The 15,455-nt window shown below is 33.2% G+C and overlaps 2 protein-coding genes across 2 annotated transcripts; one reads left to right on the top strand and one right to left on the bottom strand.

Annotated features, from left to right (window-relative positions):
* Nucleotides 1–1,353: 1,353 nt before the first annotated feature.
* On the bottom strand, nucleotides 1,354–4,145 carry LOC143078154 (apolipoprotein D-like). Its single transcript, XM_076253112.1, has 4 exons — nucleotides 3,987–4,145; nucleotides 2,859–2,986; nucleotides 2,187–2,272; nucleotides 1,354–1,631 (listed from the first exon to the last, which is right to left on the bottom strand). Exons 1-4 carry the CDS (start codon nucleotides 4,101–4,103, stop codon nucleotides 1,393–1,395), a joined length of 570 nt encoding a protein of 189 aa, XP_076109227.1. The 5' UTR covers nucleotides 4,104–4,145; the 3' UTR covers nucleotides 1,354–1,392.
* A 2,673-nt stretch (nucleotides 4,146–6,818) lies between these two features.
* On the top strand, nucleotides 6,819–10,005 carry LOC143079624 (uncharacterized). Its single transcript, XM_076255063.1, has 2 exons — nucleotides 6,819–6,974; nucleotides 8,885–10,005. Exons 1-2 carry the CDS (start codon nucleotides 6,911–6,913, stop codon nucleotides 9,871–9,873), a joined length of 1,053 nt encoding a protein of 350 aa, XP_076111178.1. The 5' UTR covers nucleotides 6,819–6,910; the 3' UTR covers nucleotides 9,874–10,005.
* The last annotated feature ends 5,450 nt before the right edge of the window (nucleotides 10,006–15,455 follow it).

Genomic DNA, 15,455 nt, shown 5'->3' with positions numbered 1-15,455 from the left:
ATCAGGGGTCAGATCTTGTAATTAGACTATGTCAAGTAACTGTATATATACCGGCTCTATTTCTGTACATTATATTATTGCTTCTATGTGACTGTGTAATGTAGTTTTCCTTTTTTCCTTTTCTTTGATACCAAGTTTTATAACTTTAAAAGTTTTTATTGATGTTATTCAATTTAGTTTTGCTTTTATTTCCCCATTTTGTAATTCTTAAATTATTTTTGCTGGATTGTTGCTTATTTCAAAAGAATGATCGGAGATCTGAATTGTCATTGTCATTGGTCGTAGTAATCGAATAGCACTTTCTGATCACACGTAGAGCGCTCTATGTCACACGTATTATACCAAAGATTCACTCGTGTGAATTTGCAGTCTTACCTTTGAGGAAGCTGTATATAATAATGAGGCTCTAGAATTATTTATTATATAGATATATAAGTTATGGTATGAGTGCCAATGAGTGAACTCTCCTTCTATGTCACAATTTGAAAAAAGTAAACAACCATAGGTCAAAGCAAATCAGAGCTCATGCCCACACTTAACAGCCAGCCACAAAGTGACCCCAAAACAACTAGTGCAAAACAATTCAAACAGGAAAACCAACGGCAAATCTATATAAAAAAAAAAGAAGAAACACGAAAAATCACCCACGAACCACACCAACAAACGACACCCATCGAACACCAGGTTTCCGACTTTGGACAGGCGCAAATAAAAGAATAGGGACCAAACTCTTCAATAGGCGCCAACCTTCACCGATCTTCACCCAACCTGATTCAACATTGTAACATCACAACACAGAAAGACGCACTATAAAATATTAACCGAAACGACTAAACTCAACCAAAAGACAAATCAACAAAAATAAGTGAAAGCACATTGAACGAACACATTTGATGTGTCTGTCATACGACAGTAGCCTGACATTCAGCTGTTGTTGTTAGTTGCTTGCTGTATGTTATATACGATTTTTATTTTATTTTTTTTTGTATAGCAGGTCGTTGGTTTTCCTTTGTTGAATTGTTTCACGTGTTTCACATATTTCACGTCGGGGTCATTAAAATAGTCAGCTATACGATATGGGCTTTTTCGCATGGTTGAAGACCGTACTGTGGCCTATAATTGCATACTATACCACTTCTTTTAAACCCTGGTGGATAGTTGTCTTATTGTCAATCATACCATCTCTCATCAGTTTTACATACTTAATGCTTGAAATTATCTATAATTTAACCTGTGTGACCATAAATTAGAGTAATTGCTATTTAGAATTCTTTCAGTGTCCAAATGTGTGTATTGCTAAGGCTATTATATTGCATGCCATTTCTCATAGAATCAAAACTAAAACGATATATAATAATTTAAAACAAAACATTTTAATAAAACATTTAACATTTAATTAGTACAATATTTAGAAGTTTGATTTGATTTCATAAAGTTGCCTGTATTTATCTTGAAGTCCACCATTTGTTTAAAGAGCTTGTTCTTTATATCATCACTGATTGTCTTCTCTCTAGCCAAAATCCAAGCAAACTCGAAATGTGTTGCTCCAAATAAAAGGTCTGTACACGAAAATATTAGAGTATATGATTCATAATCTGTGTCTAAAACCCAGTAGTCTCCATATGGCGCAGCTGAAACGATATTAACACACAATTGAGTTAAAACCGAATATTTATCATTTATTATAGTTATGTTTCGTTCTTTCTCTCTCTTCCTCGTCTTGTTTACACACACAAACAAAAACACAAGCAACACACACATGCTTTCAATGACATGTTTACTTTTCTTTGGTTAGATGTATAGAGATAAAAAAAAAAACCCATTACGTTCAAATAAATGTATGAAAGAAGGGCATATTGACGCCCTCATTATCGTTTTTTTACCCAAGAAAATAAGCATATTATGTTAGGAAATGCATAGAATTATAAATATAGATTTTTAAACATTTTAATTTGTTGGTGTCTCACATATACAAGAGTCGTAATTATTTGGTGCCATGCTAACTCGTAAAATGTGAAACTTGTTTTTACCTCTTTACACCTTGTAGTAAAGAAAGGACAAATTATAAAACATATAGAGTTACTTTTAATTTGCACCAGTTAATATTTTGGCCAATAAGGGCCTTAATGATCCTCTTTTTTTTCATTTCCCTTTACTTTGTGAAATGTGTTTCCGTTTTTACTTACCCGAGGCAAATCTAAGTTTAAGTCTTGCTGCATCGCTTTTATCAGGGATATAAGCGTCGCCCTCTGCAGATGTTGTTTTTCCGTCTCTGTCAATTAAAAAAAACCCAGAAAAATACAGCATTATTAAAAAGTTATCAAGATTTACAGTCAGAATAAGAAAAGAGTAGTAAGACGAGAATCAATTTTTAACCAAACTAAAAATCGGAAGATGCTATCTTTTATTTTGTATTGAATTTTTTTTAATCAATTGTTTAACTTTTTAAATGTTTTGCCATGACCAATTAATGTTTGAAACTTTAAAACAATATACTAGTGCATTCCTGTGACCAAATGTCTTCAATCAGAGATAACAATAAAAAAAAAAGAATAATTTATTAGCAAAATACACCCAAATTGGTCAAAAACACAAACATATATAATATGCGGATAATTACAATTATAAACATAAAAAACATAGTTATAAATGGTAATGTAACCTTTGATTGACATGGACCTCATTTTTAAAATTCTAAAGATTGCTATACGAAAACCATGAAAACTTACAAACATATAAATTTCAGTTTATTTTTACTCAGAAGTCAAGAGTATTTAAAAGAAAAAAAACCGTTAAGTTCCTGTTATGGAGACCCTATTAAATCAAATCTAATTAAAATGTAAATAAAAAATACTCACGGTCCGAATCCAGAATTAAATATATCAATGTGACCATTATCTTTCAGCTTGTAATTTGCTTTATTGCAAACTTGATCGTTCTCAAAACCAGCTTTGAATTTATATATCTCATACCAATCTCCAAGATACTGAAAAATAAAAAAAAGAATATAAAATATCGAAATGAATAAATTTTAGTGACAATGAATCGATATAAAATGATGTGGTATGAGTGCCAATGAGACAACTCTTCATCCAAGTCACAATATGTAAAAGTAAACCATTATTTATAGGTCAAAGTAGTCTTCAACACGAAGCCTTGGCTCACACCAGACAGCAAGCTATAAAACCATAAAGCACCGCAACAGTTTTAATTTGCAACATTTTACATGATATCATACCACAAAAATCCGTATGTCAGTATATAAAGATAAGATGTGGTATAATTGCCAATGAGACAACTCTCCACCACAAACCAAATGACTTGGAAGTTTACAACTAGAGGTGCGGCCTTCAACAATGAGCAATACCCCTACAGCATAGTTTAGTTAATATTTGAAAACATAGATATAGATATAGATTAGAATAGAATATTTTTATTTCCCAAATTACAAGGCCCATAAAGGGCATAAAATCAGATACAATTGATGTACATGATTGGTAACAACAGCAATTATGTTATGATATATGTTTATATCATAATATATTGTATGTTGGAGTTCTATTTATATAAAGTAAAATAGTAAAATATAATTTATGTCATATTTTGGATACTTTTCAGATATGTCTTCGATCGGGTCAAATAAAATATGTGTGTTTCCTATTTCCCTACCTAACCCATACTTTAAGCTTAGAAATTGCATACATTAAAGTTGCTTTTAAAAAAAAATTTTTAATAAGCACTGTTAAAGATAGAATTTCTCTCCCGTAAACTCAATGTTAAAACATATTGTATATTAAAAACAATTCCCTTTCTACCTACCCTATTTTTTTTAAAATATGTAATAGGAAACACACATAATATTTTATTTTGCCTCAGACAGACAGACATATCTTACTGAAAACATAGTAATGGTACAATATCTAAATAGATGAAATTAAAATTAAGTATAACAAAAAGGAAGAAAATTTGGAAAAAAACCCACTTACTTGATTAATATCAAATCCTGATTTTACTGTAACAGTAGGACATTTCCCTGTACCAAACACTTGGGCGTAAGAACAGCCTAGAATCACAGAGAGGATACAACCAGCAAGGGACAACATTTTGATCGAAACTAATAGAACATTTAAATCAGGGTCGTATTAATAGCTTAAATAAATCGGCTGGTCGGACATGTGAATCCTTATCATGGATTTCATAAGATATGACCACTTGTGGTCATTTTTCGGTGTCCAAAACAAAGTGATTGCATAAAGAATCTATTCAAGGTCAATGACAGTCAACTGTATGCCTTGATATTTTATTTTCAGTGTTGTCCACGTTGTAACAGCGTGTACTTTGCATTGCTATGGCGCACGTTGGCCTTTGAGTCAAAGTATGCTCTGGCCTTTGTTAGTCTTGTATTATTTTAATTTTAGTTTCTTGTGTACAATTTGGAAATTAGTATGGCGTTCATTATCACTGAACTAGTATATCTTTGTTTAGGGGCCAGCTGAAGGACGCCTCTGAGTGCGGGAATTTCTCGCTACATTGAAGACCTGTTGGTGACCTTCTGCTGTTGTTTTTTTTCTATGGTCGGGTTTTTGTCTCTTTGGCACATTCCCCATTTCCATTCTCAATTTTATAAATCTTTTTTTGTTTGTTCACTTTTAATTAAAAAAAAAATGGTGGCAGTTCTCAGATCACAACATTTGATAGTCACGAGATGCTTTAACCTAAAAATTTCTTTCTTTCATTTGCCTGAATTGGAAGAATTTGTCGGTGTTTATTTGACAAAATACTTTTGAAATACATTCATATGATAGGTTAAAAACTTGACATTGTTGTCAAATAAACGTCTTTTAAATATCTGTAAAACAAAATAAGTAGAACAGGACGTTTTGATGAACTATCAACAATTATATACATATTCTGTTTAATAAATTGATATCTGCTTTATTCTTCTACTCTTAAAAAAAAATTAATCAAACACAAACTTGAATAGTATTTGCAGCATCCAATAGATATGCTTGTGCTCAAACCAATCAATCCCCTTTGGCTGAATTTAGAATATTAGAAAAAAAATGAAATAAATGTATGGCTGAAATTTTAACGAACGCAAAACATAATGAAAAAGGAGGAATCAATTGTGATATCTCATGACACAACTGACTTCGTACACGCATTTGACAAAATCAAAAGAGGAGGAATTGCGCCATTATGTTGTTCTTCATCTTAAAGGTGCAGTAAAGCCTTGAATACAGAACAAAAGCTCGCATAGCTTATTTTGATTAGATCATGAACTATGAAAAGAAGAATATGTGTCTTTAGGACAACATGCCCCGTTTGCAATATCTCTTTTTCATGTTTTGTGAATCGCGAATTCGGGATTTTAATCGTAATTTTGACATATGTTTATCTAACGTTCACATCATACTACACATGCGTACTTAGAATCAAGTTCAACATTCCGGGTAAAAATCATAATGTGGAATGTGGCATATATTCCAAAAAAAAATCACATCATAATAAATATGTGTATTAACTTTGGCGGGTTGATATAATTACAGCAATTCCATGGTAGATCATGGTAAACTACTTAAAACCAACATCATTTTTTTTATTTGGGTTCATATTTGTTTCGGAGTTTAGTGTGACGTCCATTTTCTCTGAACTAGTACACATTTTTCTTGTATGTTTTGCAGAATAATAGACCAAATCATTAATTATCCTTTTAAAAAAAAAACTATATAGCTATCATGAATCTATCGTGATTACGCTATTTCAGAATTTTTGAAATACTAAGGCTTTTCTACCTCAGATATAGATTACCTTAGCTGGATTTGGCAAAACTTTTAGGAATTTTGGTCCTCAATGCTCTTCAGCTTCGTACTTTATTTGGCCTTTTTAACTTTTTTGGATTCGAGCGTCACTGATGAGTCTTTTGTAGACGAAACGCGCGTCTGGCGTATATACAAAATTTAGTCCTGGTATCTATGATGAGCTTATTCACAGAGTCTGAGAGAAAAATGAGTCATAAATTGATTTAAATATATCTGATGTATTTTAATACGACTGAGGGATTGCATCTTAAAAAAAAATCTGATCGTATTACTTCTTGATAATCTTGATTTTTAAAATTAGGAACCTTTTTACATTTTTCATCTGAATTTGACCTTATTGATATAGTATACACGTATCGTTAAGGCTTGAAAGAATGACCCTTATTGATCAGCGAATCATTCACCAGGGTTTGTTACTATTTGCTTAACTGTATCCAGGGGAACCCCTAAGAATTCACTTGGGACACTTAGGGATAGAAAATAAACTCATCATAGATACAACCAGAGGCGGATTTAGGGGGGGGGCAGGGGGCCCGGGCCCCCCTTTTTCTGGAAAAAAATTGGTTGGTTATATAGGGAATCACTGAAGCTTGACGGAAGCGGGTCCCCTCTTAGGCAGTCAGTGGGCCTCCACCTATGAAAATTTCTGGATCCGCCACTGAAAAACCCAGCACCCATACTTCTCATTTATAGTAAAGAACCCCTCCCCAAACCCAACTTGGTGACGGCGCACATTGTTGTCATTAATTTACTAAAAAAGTCATAAATAAATAATAACATGATGAAATCTGAAATCCCGTCGAGTAAAAGCCAGTATTGGTACCTTCGACGTAACGATACAGATACAAAGATCTGATTATATCTAGATGTCGATGTTCTGATTGTTTAGATAGGAACACTTCCATTGGTTGAATGACATTGCAAGGTGCGCGCTTAAATTAACGTTATAGCTACTGGTGGTTACCTAGCAACTGACGTCATTCACGCCAAGTTTTGTGTTGTGTGCAGACGTCGCCATTGTAAACAACGTCAACGGATAACATCCGGTTACAGTTAATTAGTTCAAACTGGGCTATATTATTTTAATCATGCCAAAATGTTACTTAAATGGTATTCGAGGATACAGAACAGGAAAATACAAAAGCAATACGGGTATGAAAACACTGAACGTTAAATTAGTTGAAAAACTGTTTAACATATGACGTAAATTCGTACGTGTCCGTAACGGCTGAAACTCAAATATGTTTTTGGACTTTCAACTGTCCCCCAATGTTCCTTTCAAATGGTTTTCTTGTTTTTGCGTTGATCCAGCGTGTTTCTATTCAAAGAAAAACCCATTTCATTCATTACAAGTTAACGCTTCGTTGAATATGAATCAACTGCGTTGTCTATTTATTAGTTTCAAGGGAAGATAACTCATGTTCTTTAAAGCAGGTGCCCTGTAAATTATGCATCAAAGTAAAATTTGAAATAGCCTTCGAGGGCGTCATTATTAATAGAATAAGTGCTTTAGATGTGTTTGCAAATATATGAGTCAAGGCAAACCTTTAAAACAGGTTATTTTGGCATGATCATTATTTGATACTATTACTAATAATCAGTATTTATACTGACTTTTCATCAAATATTAAGAGAAAAAAATGAGGAATGACTTTGAGATTAACAAGCAAAGATTTGTCTCCAAAAGAAAGTATTAATGTCCAAATGTTTGTCTTGTGGTATGAAGGGGACCTTTGTCTTCTCCTTGTCTATGGTTTACTTCTGAACGTATTTACTTTGTTGAGAGGAGCTAGAATTTTATTTAGATATATAAGAAGATGTATGAGTGCCAATGAGACAACTCTCCAACAAAGACATAATTTATAAAAGTAAACCATTATAGGTCTTCAACACGGAGCATTAGCTCACACAGAACAGCAAGCTATAAAGGGCCCAAATAATGACAAGTGTAAAACCATTCACACAGAAAAACCAAAGGCCACTCATACCACATCTTCTTTTTATAATCTGTATAAAAAACGAGAAACGAAAAACACTTATGAACCACATCAACAAACAACAACTACTGAACATCAGATTCCTGACTAAGGACCGGTGTAAACAATTGCAGCGGGTTTAAACGTTTCAAATATTTACCAACCTTCACCCTTATTTGAAACAATAGTGCAACATCACATCATAGAAAGACAAATTGTAAAATATCAATTAAAATGGCTTAACTCAATCCAAAGACATATATACACAAGTGAACATACACTGACCGAATAAATTTGATCTATTATACATCCTATGTTATCAATAAATGTACGACGGGGTTAGAAAACACCCTCTTATGCAAATTTGTGTTTACTTTAAATATGGCATATAAAGATAAGGAGGTGCGGTATGATCGCTAACGAGCTAACTATCCACAAAAGTTCAAATGAGGTAGACGGTAGCAATTAATAAGTTATCGACATTGAACCGTACGGTCATCAACGTACTTTATCCTATAATGGTTTACTTTTATAAATTGTGACTTGGATGGAGAGTTGTCTCATTGGCTCTCATACCACATCTTCTTATATATTTCATATATCTATCTTAAGTCTACTGATCTACTAAGAAAGCAGTGCGTTCATTAACGCACATGGGCATGCGATTTATTAGGTCAACTTACAGTCTTTATCAATTATAGAGGGTATACAATTATTATGTCTAGCTCTTAATCGCAAAGACTCCTAAAAAGGGTAATGAATAAATTAAACAGACATTAACGTCAACACTAAATTATCTGATAAAAAAAAATTACTCTAAGAAAGACATATTAAAAATAGTTAATTAAATTGTAACTTACGAGTGTTCTGCTGGCATACTGGCATTCTTCTGATGCTTCCCAAAAGTTTATAATCTAACTGCCCAGATCAAAATTTTAAATTGGTATGGAAAGGGGAAACCAACATATTTTAAATGTCACCAATTTAATTTTTTTTAAAATGACATTGCACAAATTAATCTGCAGAACTCTACAAGTTTTTCAATTAACAAATTTAAAATGACATTTATTTATATTTTTACTTTAGAGCACGACCCATATGTTATGACAACAAGGTCTGGTTTGTCCATCAAGAAAATCCCTGCACTTCGAGGTCTAGGTATAGCAGCAAAGCAACAACCACAGCTGCCTAGACAGAGAAAGGAAAATGCCGTAACTAAGAAATACCCAATTATCAAATACAAATCTTTGAGCTATTTGTCTTTTGTAACTAGATTTGCTCTGGCTTTGAGGGTTCCAGAATTAGAACTCGCCGGAGTTAACCCAAAGGAAACGTTGGAGTATTTAGGTGATGATGGGTATTTTTATCGGTCAAATAGTGCTTCAACTTCAAGCGGAGGGGACTCATATGATGACGACTACGAATCAGAGTCGGAAGATGAAGTATTTGAAGGAGTGGATGATAACGTATTTTACGGTTCAGAGGAAGATGATAATAAAAATTCCCAAGGGGAAAGTGACTCCTTGTGTGATAGCGTCAGCGATATTCGCTTGACTGACGAAAACCAAAACTTCAGTGACAATAGTGCTGATTTAATTGTTGATAGCAGTCAAAATTTAGAATCGAAGTTTTTGGGTGTCTCGCTTTCTACAATTAGCGGACCTGACAATAGAAGCCATAACGAAACTGATAAACTTTTCGCGATACAACTGAAAAGTGATACACAATTTTCGTTTAAATGCGAAGACTGTGAACGAAGTTTCACCATATATTCAGCGTACCAAGCGCACGTTCGCTCTCACACGAAACAACGAAATCGATGTGGAGTATGTGGAAAAATTTTCACACGTTCCTGGCTATTGAAAGGACATATGCGCACGCATACCGGGGAAAGACCATTTCCCTGTCCTGCTGAAGGATGTGATAAGGCATTTGCTGACAAGTCGAATCTTCGATCTCACATGCTTATACACAGTGTTACAACAAAGAACTTCACCTGCCAGAAATGTGGGCGTGCTTTCGCTCAAAAACGTTATCTCCACAAGCATATGCTAGAAGTGTGTCGTTTGATCTAAGATTTACAGCAATTTTCATAAAAGAACTTTGGTTTCTGTAACCTCATACATACTAAGATATATATGTCTCTGCTTCATGTATAAACACATCGCTTTTATTTCGAATATTTATCATACTACCATATTATGTTACTCCGTCTTAGTTTTCTGTTGTGTTTTGTGTACTGTTATGCGGTTGTGTTTTTTTTTTTGATTTTTGCTATGGCTTCTTCAGTCAGTTGTTTTCAGCATATGAGTTTGAATATCCCTCAAGTATCTTTCCCCCTTATTCTACTTATTTTTTTGAAATGTATTACTTGTATAAATTTTATCGTCTTAATCGATAACTGTTTTTGTTTTTTTTTTAAATTTAAAGAAAAGAATTAGTGGTGTAACATGAAAGAAAATTTTTCATTATTTTTATAGTCAAATCAAAAACAAAAACTGTATTGCCATATATATATATTTCACAGCGTTCAATGTATGTCCAAAAAAACTTATGTTTAGGCCACACCAATTTGATTAATAGATCTTTGGATTTTCCCGCTCCTGTTTTGGAGAAATTGACTTTTCAATAAAAATAAAATATTACCGCTTCCGCTAAATTTTTGGCCGCATGCCGCTCCAAAATTAGTTTATCCCTGACATTTTTTTTTTCTCATAGACGTTTTTCTTGTCATATATTGCTCCGACTGATTCACATGTTCTAAAAGACAAAATAAAAAAAATCTTTTGTTAGACAACCACGATCACAACAGTACTCGTTAGAACTGATCATTGTCATTCCCGATCATTGTTTCAACAGACATAGTCCGAGATTAATCTGATGTACAACGGCTGTTTTGCCAGACAAACAGACATAGCTAAAGCTATCTGTCTTTGATGAAATTGATATTAAATTCACACGATTTAAAAAAAAATGACATATTAATCAAATTTTGTTGAAAACCCATATCCCCTTGTTAGTCTATTGACATGCACTCAGAACTCTTTTGTAATGGACAATTTAAGAGTCCAATATTCAAGACCAAAGTGGTGGTGGCCGGCAAATAATAATAAGGCATGTATTATTGGTCCAACCACTTCCAGTTTGAGATACATTTCAGGTTACAGGGGCAAAAGAAAAATGTATTTTGCCAAATCAAAATAATGCATGTGAGTTTGGAGTAATGACTTAATGTACAATGTATTTTAAGGGAATGTTTCATTACACTGAGATCTACATGCATAGCAATATAACTATTTTACTCAAGATGTTGTTGAAATATTCACCTCAGTCGCTCATTATTTTTATCCTGTTATGGAGAAATAGTCCCAACTAGATGCCAAGCAGCCAATAAACACTCACTAGTATATATGAAAACAACTGTATCAAAGATATTGAATATTTGTCAAGGGCTTTTTTTTATATATACACATAGCTTAATTTTATTCCATACAATATATTTACCTAACTAACATAATTACTCCCGCTAAACTTTATCAGCTTTGCCTCCTTAATATATACACATGTGTGAATTTAAATAAAAATTCAGGCAGTTAAAGCTTATTTGACGAAAATAATAAAAATTATACTAAACCAAAGCAAACCAGAAAGTTTGGTATGGTATAGACTGTACTACAGACACAAACACATCAAATTATATGTGTAAGAGCATGTTTCTCCTCTTTCTTCTTTGAAGTTACCCAGTTTTAACATGTACATAAATTTCTATACTGCACATTTAAATAAAAAATTATACCGCTCGCTCCACTTGTAGAGCACCCGCCTCAACAAAACTCATTTTCAAAAATTTTTTACAATCAAAAAAATTTCGCTCGCTCGCCCCATATTTTTTGGAGCTTTTGTCCAAAGAACTATTAATCAAATTGGTGTGGCCTTAGTCTTATTTCATTGGTATGTGTCACAGGCACTTGTCTCAGAAAAAAATTCCTATATACCTTAATATATATAGAAATTTTTTTTCTGAGACAAGTGCCTGTGGTATGCGTCATGAAAAAGTAAACATACGGTATATTAACCTACATAGAAGAAATTATTGTTGATTTTTGTTGAGCCTTCGACTTTAGTCGAAAAAACGAGACTAAGCGATCCTACATTCAGTCGGCGTCGTCGTCCACAAATATTCACTCTGTGGTTAAAGTTTTTTAAATTTTAATAACTTTCTTAAACTATCCTGGGTTTGTACCAAACTTTGACAGAAGCTAGTTTATGATCATAAGATAGTATTCAGAAGTAATTTTTGTAAAAAACTAAATCCATTTTTTCCGTATTTTACTTTTAAATGGACTTAGATTTTCTGCCAGGAAACAACACATTCACTCTGTGGTTAAATTTTTTAAATTTTAATGACTTTCTTATACTATTTTTAATTTGTACCAAACTTAGACAGAAGCTTGTTTATGATCAAAAGTTAGTATCTAGAAGGAAATTTTGTTAATATTTTGTACCTGTATTTTACTTATAAATGGACTTAGTTTTTCTTCCAGTTAACATTGCATACAGTCTGCAGTTAAAGTTTTTAAAACATTTAGTATATATTTGTTTAGGGGCCAGCTGAAGGACGCCTCCGGGTGCGGGAATTTCTCGCTACATTGAAGACCTGTTGGTGACCTTCAGAACTGCTGTTGTTTTTTTCTATGGTCGGGTTGTTGTCTCTTTGGCACATTCCCCATTTCCATTCTCAATGTTATTAGATTCATAAACTATCCTGGATTTTTACCAAACTTGGACAGAAGCTTCTTACAATCAAAAGATAGTATCAAGAGGAATATTTTTAATGATTTTTTTCCTCATTTTTGTAGAGCCTGCGATTTACAGCAAAAATAGGCGAGACACTGGGTTCCGGAACCCTTAACACATTTTTTTGATAAATCAACAAAAGTTAAGTTACTTTGTATTTGAAAAATAATAATAATTTGATTCTTAATTAATTTAGCAAGCCAATAATTTATATGCTATGTTTTTTTATAATATTGTAATAAAATTGCTTTGTGTATGAAAGAAGTACATGATATTTTACTACTTTTAGACTTTTATACGTATGCATGGTTAGAAGATGAGTTCATTTCAAAATCGAATGCAGAAAAAGACTTATTTATTCAGGTTCAATCTTCCTCAAATATAAATACTACATAGTCAGTATGAAAATAAGGAGATATGAATACCAATGAGATACCTTACCACAAGATAACGTAGGTTTAAGCAGCAAAAGGTCAATGTATATAACCTTCATAAGGCCAAATAAAATAGTATGTGTGGTTCCAGTTACATCTGAAAAAAAGTTAGGGTAGGGATTTTTTTTTATTTTATGATTTTTTTTTACATTGAGTCTATGGAAGCATCATTCTGACTTTAACAGTGCTTAATGAAAAATGACAATAAAATCTTTAGGGTAGGCTATTTTTAAGCCGAAAAAGTAGGAACGGTAGGGTTACTGGAACCACACATATATTTTTATTTGGCCTAAAGTAAACAAAAGCCATACCGTACAGTAAGGTAGGAAAGCCCCTACGTGACCGAATGTTTAAAATATCATATGAGAAATACAACTGTCTCTCAGCGAATCCATTTCAGTTTCAAGACACGAAACTGGCAATGAGGGTCGGTTAATAACTGAACTTTACGATACGAGATAATTTAAATTTTCCTATTTTAAACTTTCCATTTCTATTGAGCAACGTTCCAGTTACATCTATATATGGAGTGACTGAACATTTCCAAGTTAAAACGACACGCCAGTCATTTGGAGTATATGTCTCCTTGTTAAAACGATATTCCAGGGTTTAAGTTTCTTTTACGATTTCCCGGATAAAGGTTTTAAGCCTACCTGAATCTGATGGTAAAGTTATTCTAATGTTTTAATTATGACTGTTTCACCGATTACCACGGATATGTTTTAGTCGTATCGTAAATAGATATAAGAAGATGTGGTATGTGTGCCAACATGTGGAGTTGAATCTGCTATCCCTTCCGGAGCACCTGATATCATCCCCAGTTTTTTGCTGGATTAATGTTGTTTAGTCTTCAGTTTTCTATGTTGTTTCTTGTATATTATTATTTGTATGTTTGTCTTTTAGCCTTGGCGTTGTCAGTTTATTTTCTATCTATAAATTTGAATGTCCCTCTGGATTCTTTCGTCCTTTTTAACTATGTATTGAAACGATGAACTGCACAAATTTACTATCTCCATGCTTCTGTAAAACATTTGCCGTGTTACAAAATTAAGAGCAGTGGCGTAGCTTGCATGTATGCTCAGATGCTCAAACATCCACATCATTTTGACAAAAAAAAAAATAGCAGTTCAAAATAGCAGTTCAACTCGGAAGTATCCAAATGTAACAAGGCTGAGGGTATGAGGATAAGGTCCAGCTATGGATTTTTTTCTGGACAAATTTTTATTTTCGCCGAATCAATTTTTTTTGACAAGTCGAAAACATTTTTTTCTTTCATTTTTGGCATTATATATAGTGGCAGCTGAGGGTGAAACAAACATTTTTTTTTCTCGGGGTCAAAAAAAAAGTTATTTTTTCTCTAAAAACTGGAAACAAACTTTTTTTTCCAAAAAAAATCCATAGCCCCCGACCCCCCCGACCCCCCCCCCCCCCCCCCCGAGAAAATTTAATGGTTGCTGCCTAAGGCAAGCGGAGAAGACTGATACGCAGACCCGTGGACATGTTTTTATCTGAAATTGAACCTAGTGGAGTGATGCCTTCTCATTTGACTATAGCAACTAACAACTACAACACCATATCCTGATATCGTTTCTTGCGACATGGTAAACGACGTGATAAAAAAGATAAACTTTTAATGGATCGTGATAAGTCTTAGGCTTATGAATTCCCGTTTCTATCTAGGTTCAAATACTAATTTTATTTTCAATCAGTAAAGAACAAAGATCCAATGTTCCCCACCATGCACATTTCATGTCATATTTTATCTATCAAGGGAATAACTAAAAAAGCACTTTTTTCTTTTTCATTCTTATTTTCAATATCTTAAGAAATAAAAGCTTCACAGCAAATGAAATGAGATTTCCATTACAATTTATATATCAAAGGGTCATAACTGGTTAAAAATATTTGATCACGCCCGGTATTTTTATGTCTCCTGCGACACGTTTAGCTCAGTAATCAAAAATAAAAAAAAACAAGGTTGAAGACTCAAGTTCCTGGAAAGAGAAGTCACTTCAGTTCCTATATTCCGAAGTTTCTAAATTATACAGAAGTGCCTTTGTAATGAGGTCCGTATTTTGATATGTCAAATATAAGATTGGGTGGGAAACTTTACATCAAACATTTATGAATTGAATGATGATAGTTTTGAGGAAACAATAAAATTTGGTTGAAAATATAAATATATGTATTGGTGGGTATTTTGAATTTAAACAAAAATCTAACTAGTGTCGGATTCTGGGGGAGTACATGTGCTTAAATAAAAAATAATTTTCTGCATAAAAAGGTCCAAATTTTTTTCTCGCATCGCTCCGCTCGGCGAAACATCCACCGTCATTTCCACCCTGGCTACGCCACTGACCAATCAGTTAACGCAAACGTTCCCACATGATATTTAACGTCGAAACGTCATAAACCTCTCTGACAAC

Source organism: Mytilus galloprovincialis, chromosome 6 (assembly GCF_965363235.1).
Source record: "Mytilus galloprovincialis chromosome 6, xbMytGall1.hap1.1, whole genome shotgun sequence".
NCBI lineage: Eukaryota > Metazoa > Mollusca > Bivalvia > Mytilida > Mytilidae > Mytilus > Mytilus galloprovincialis.
The sequence above is the reverse complement of the archived record's forward strand: the minus strand, read 5'-3'. Positions and strand labels throughout refer to the sequence as shown.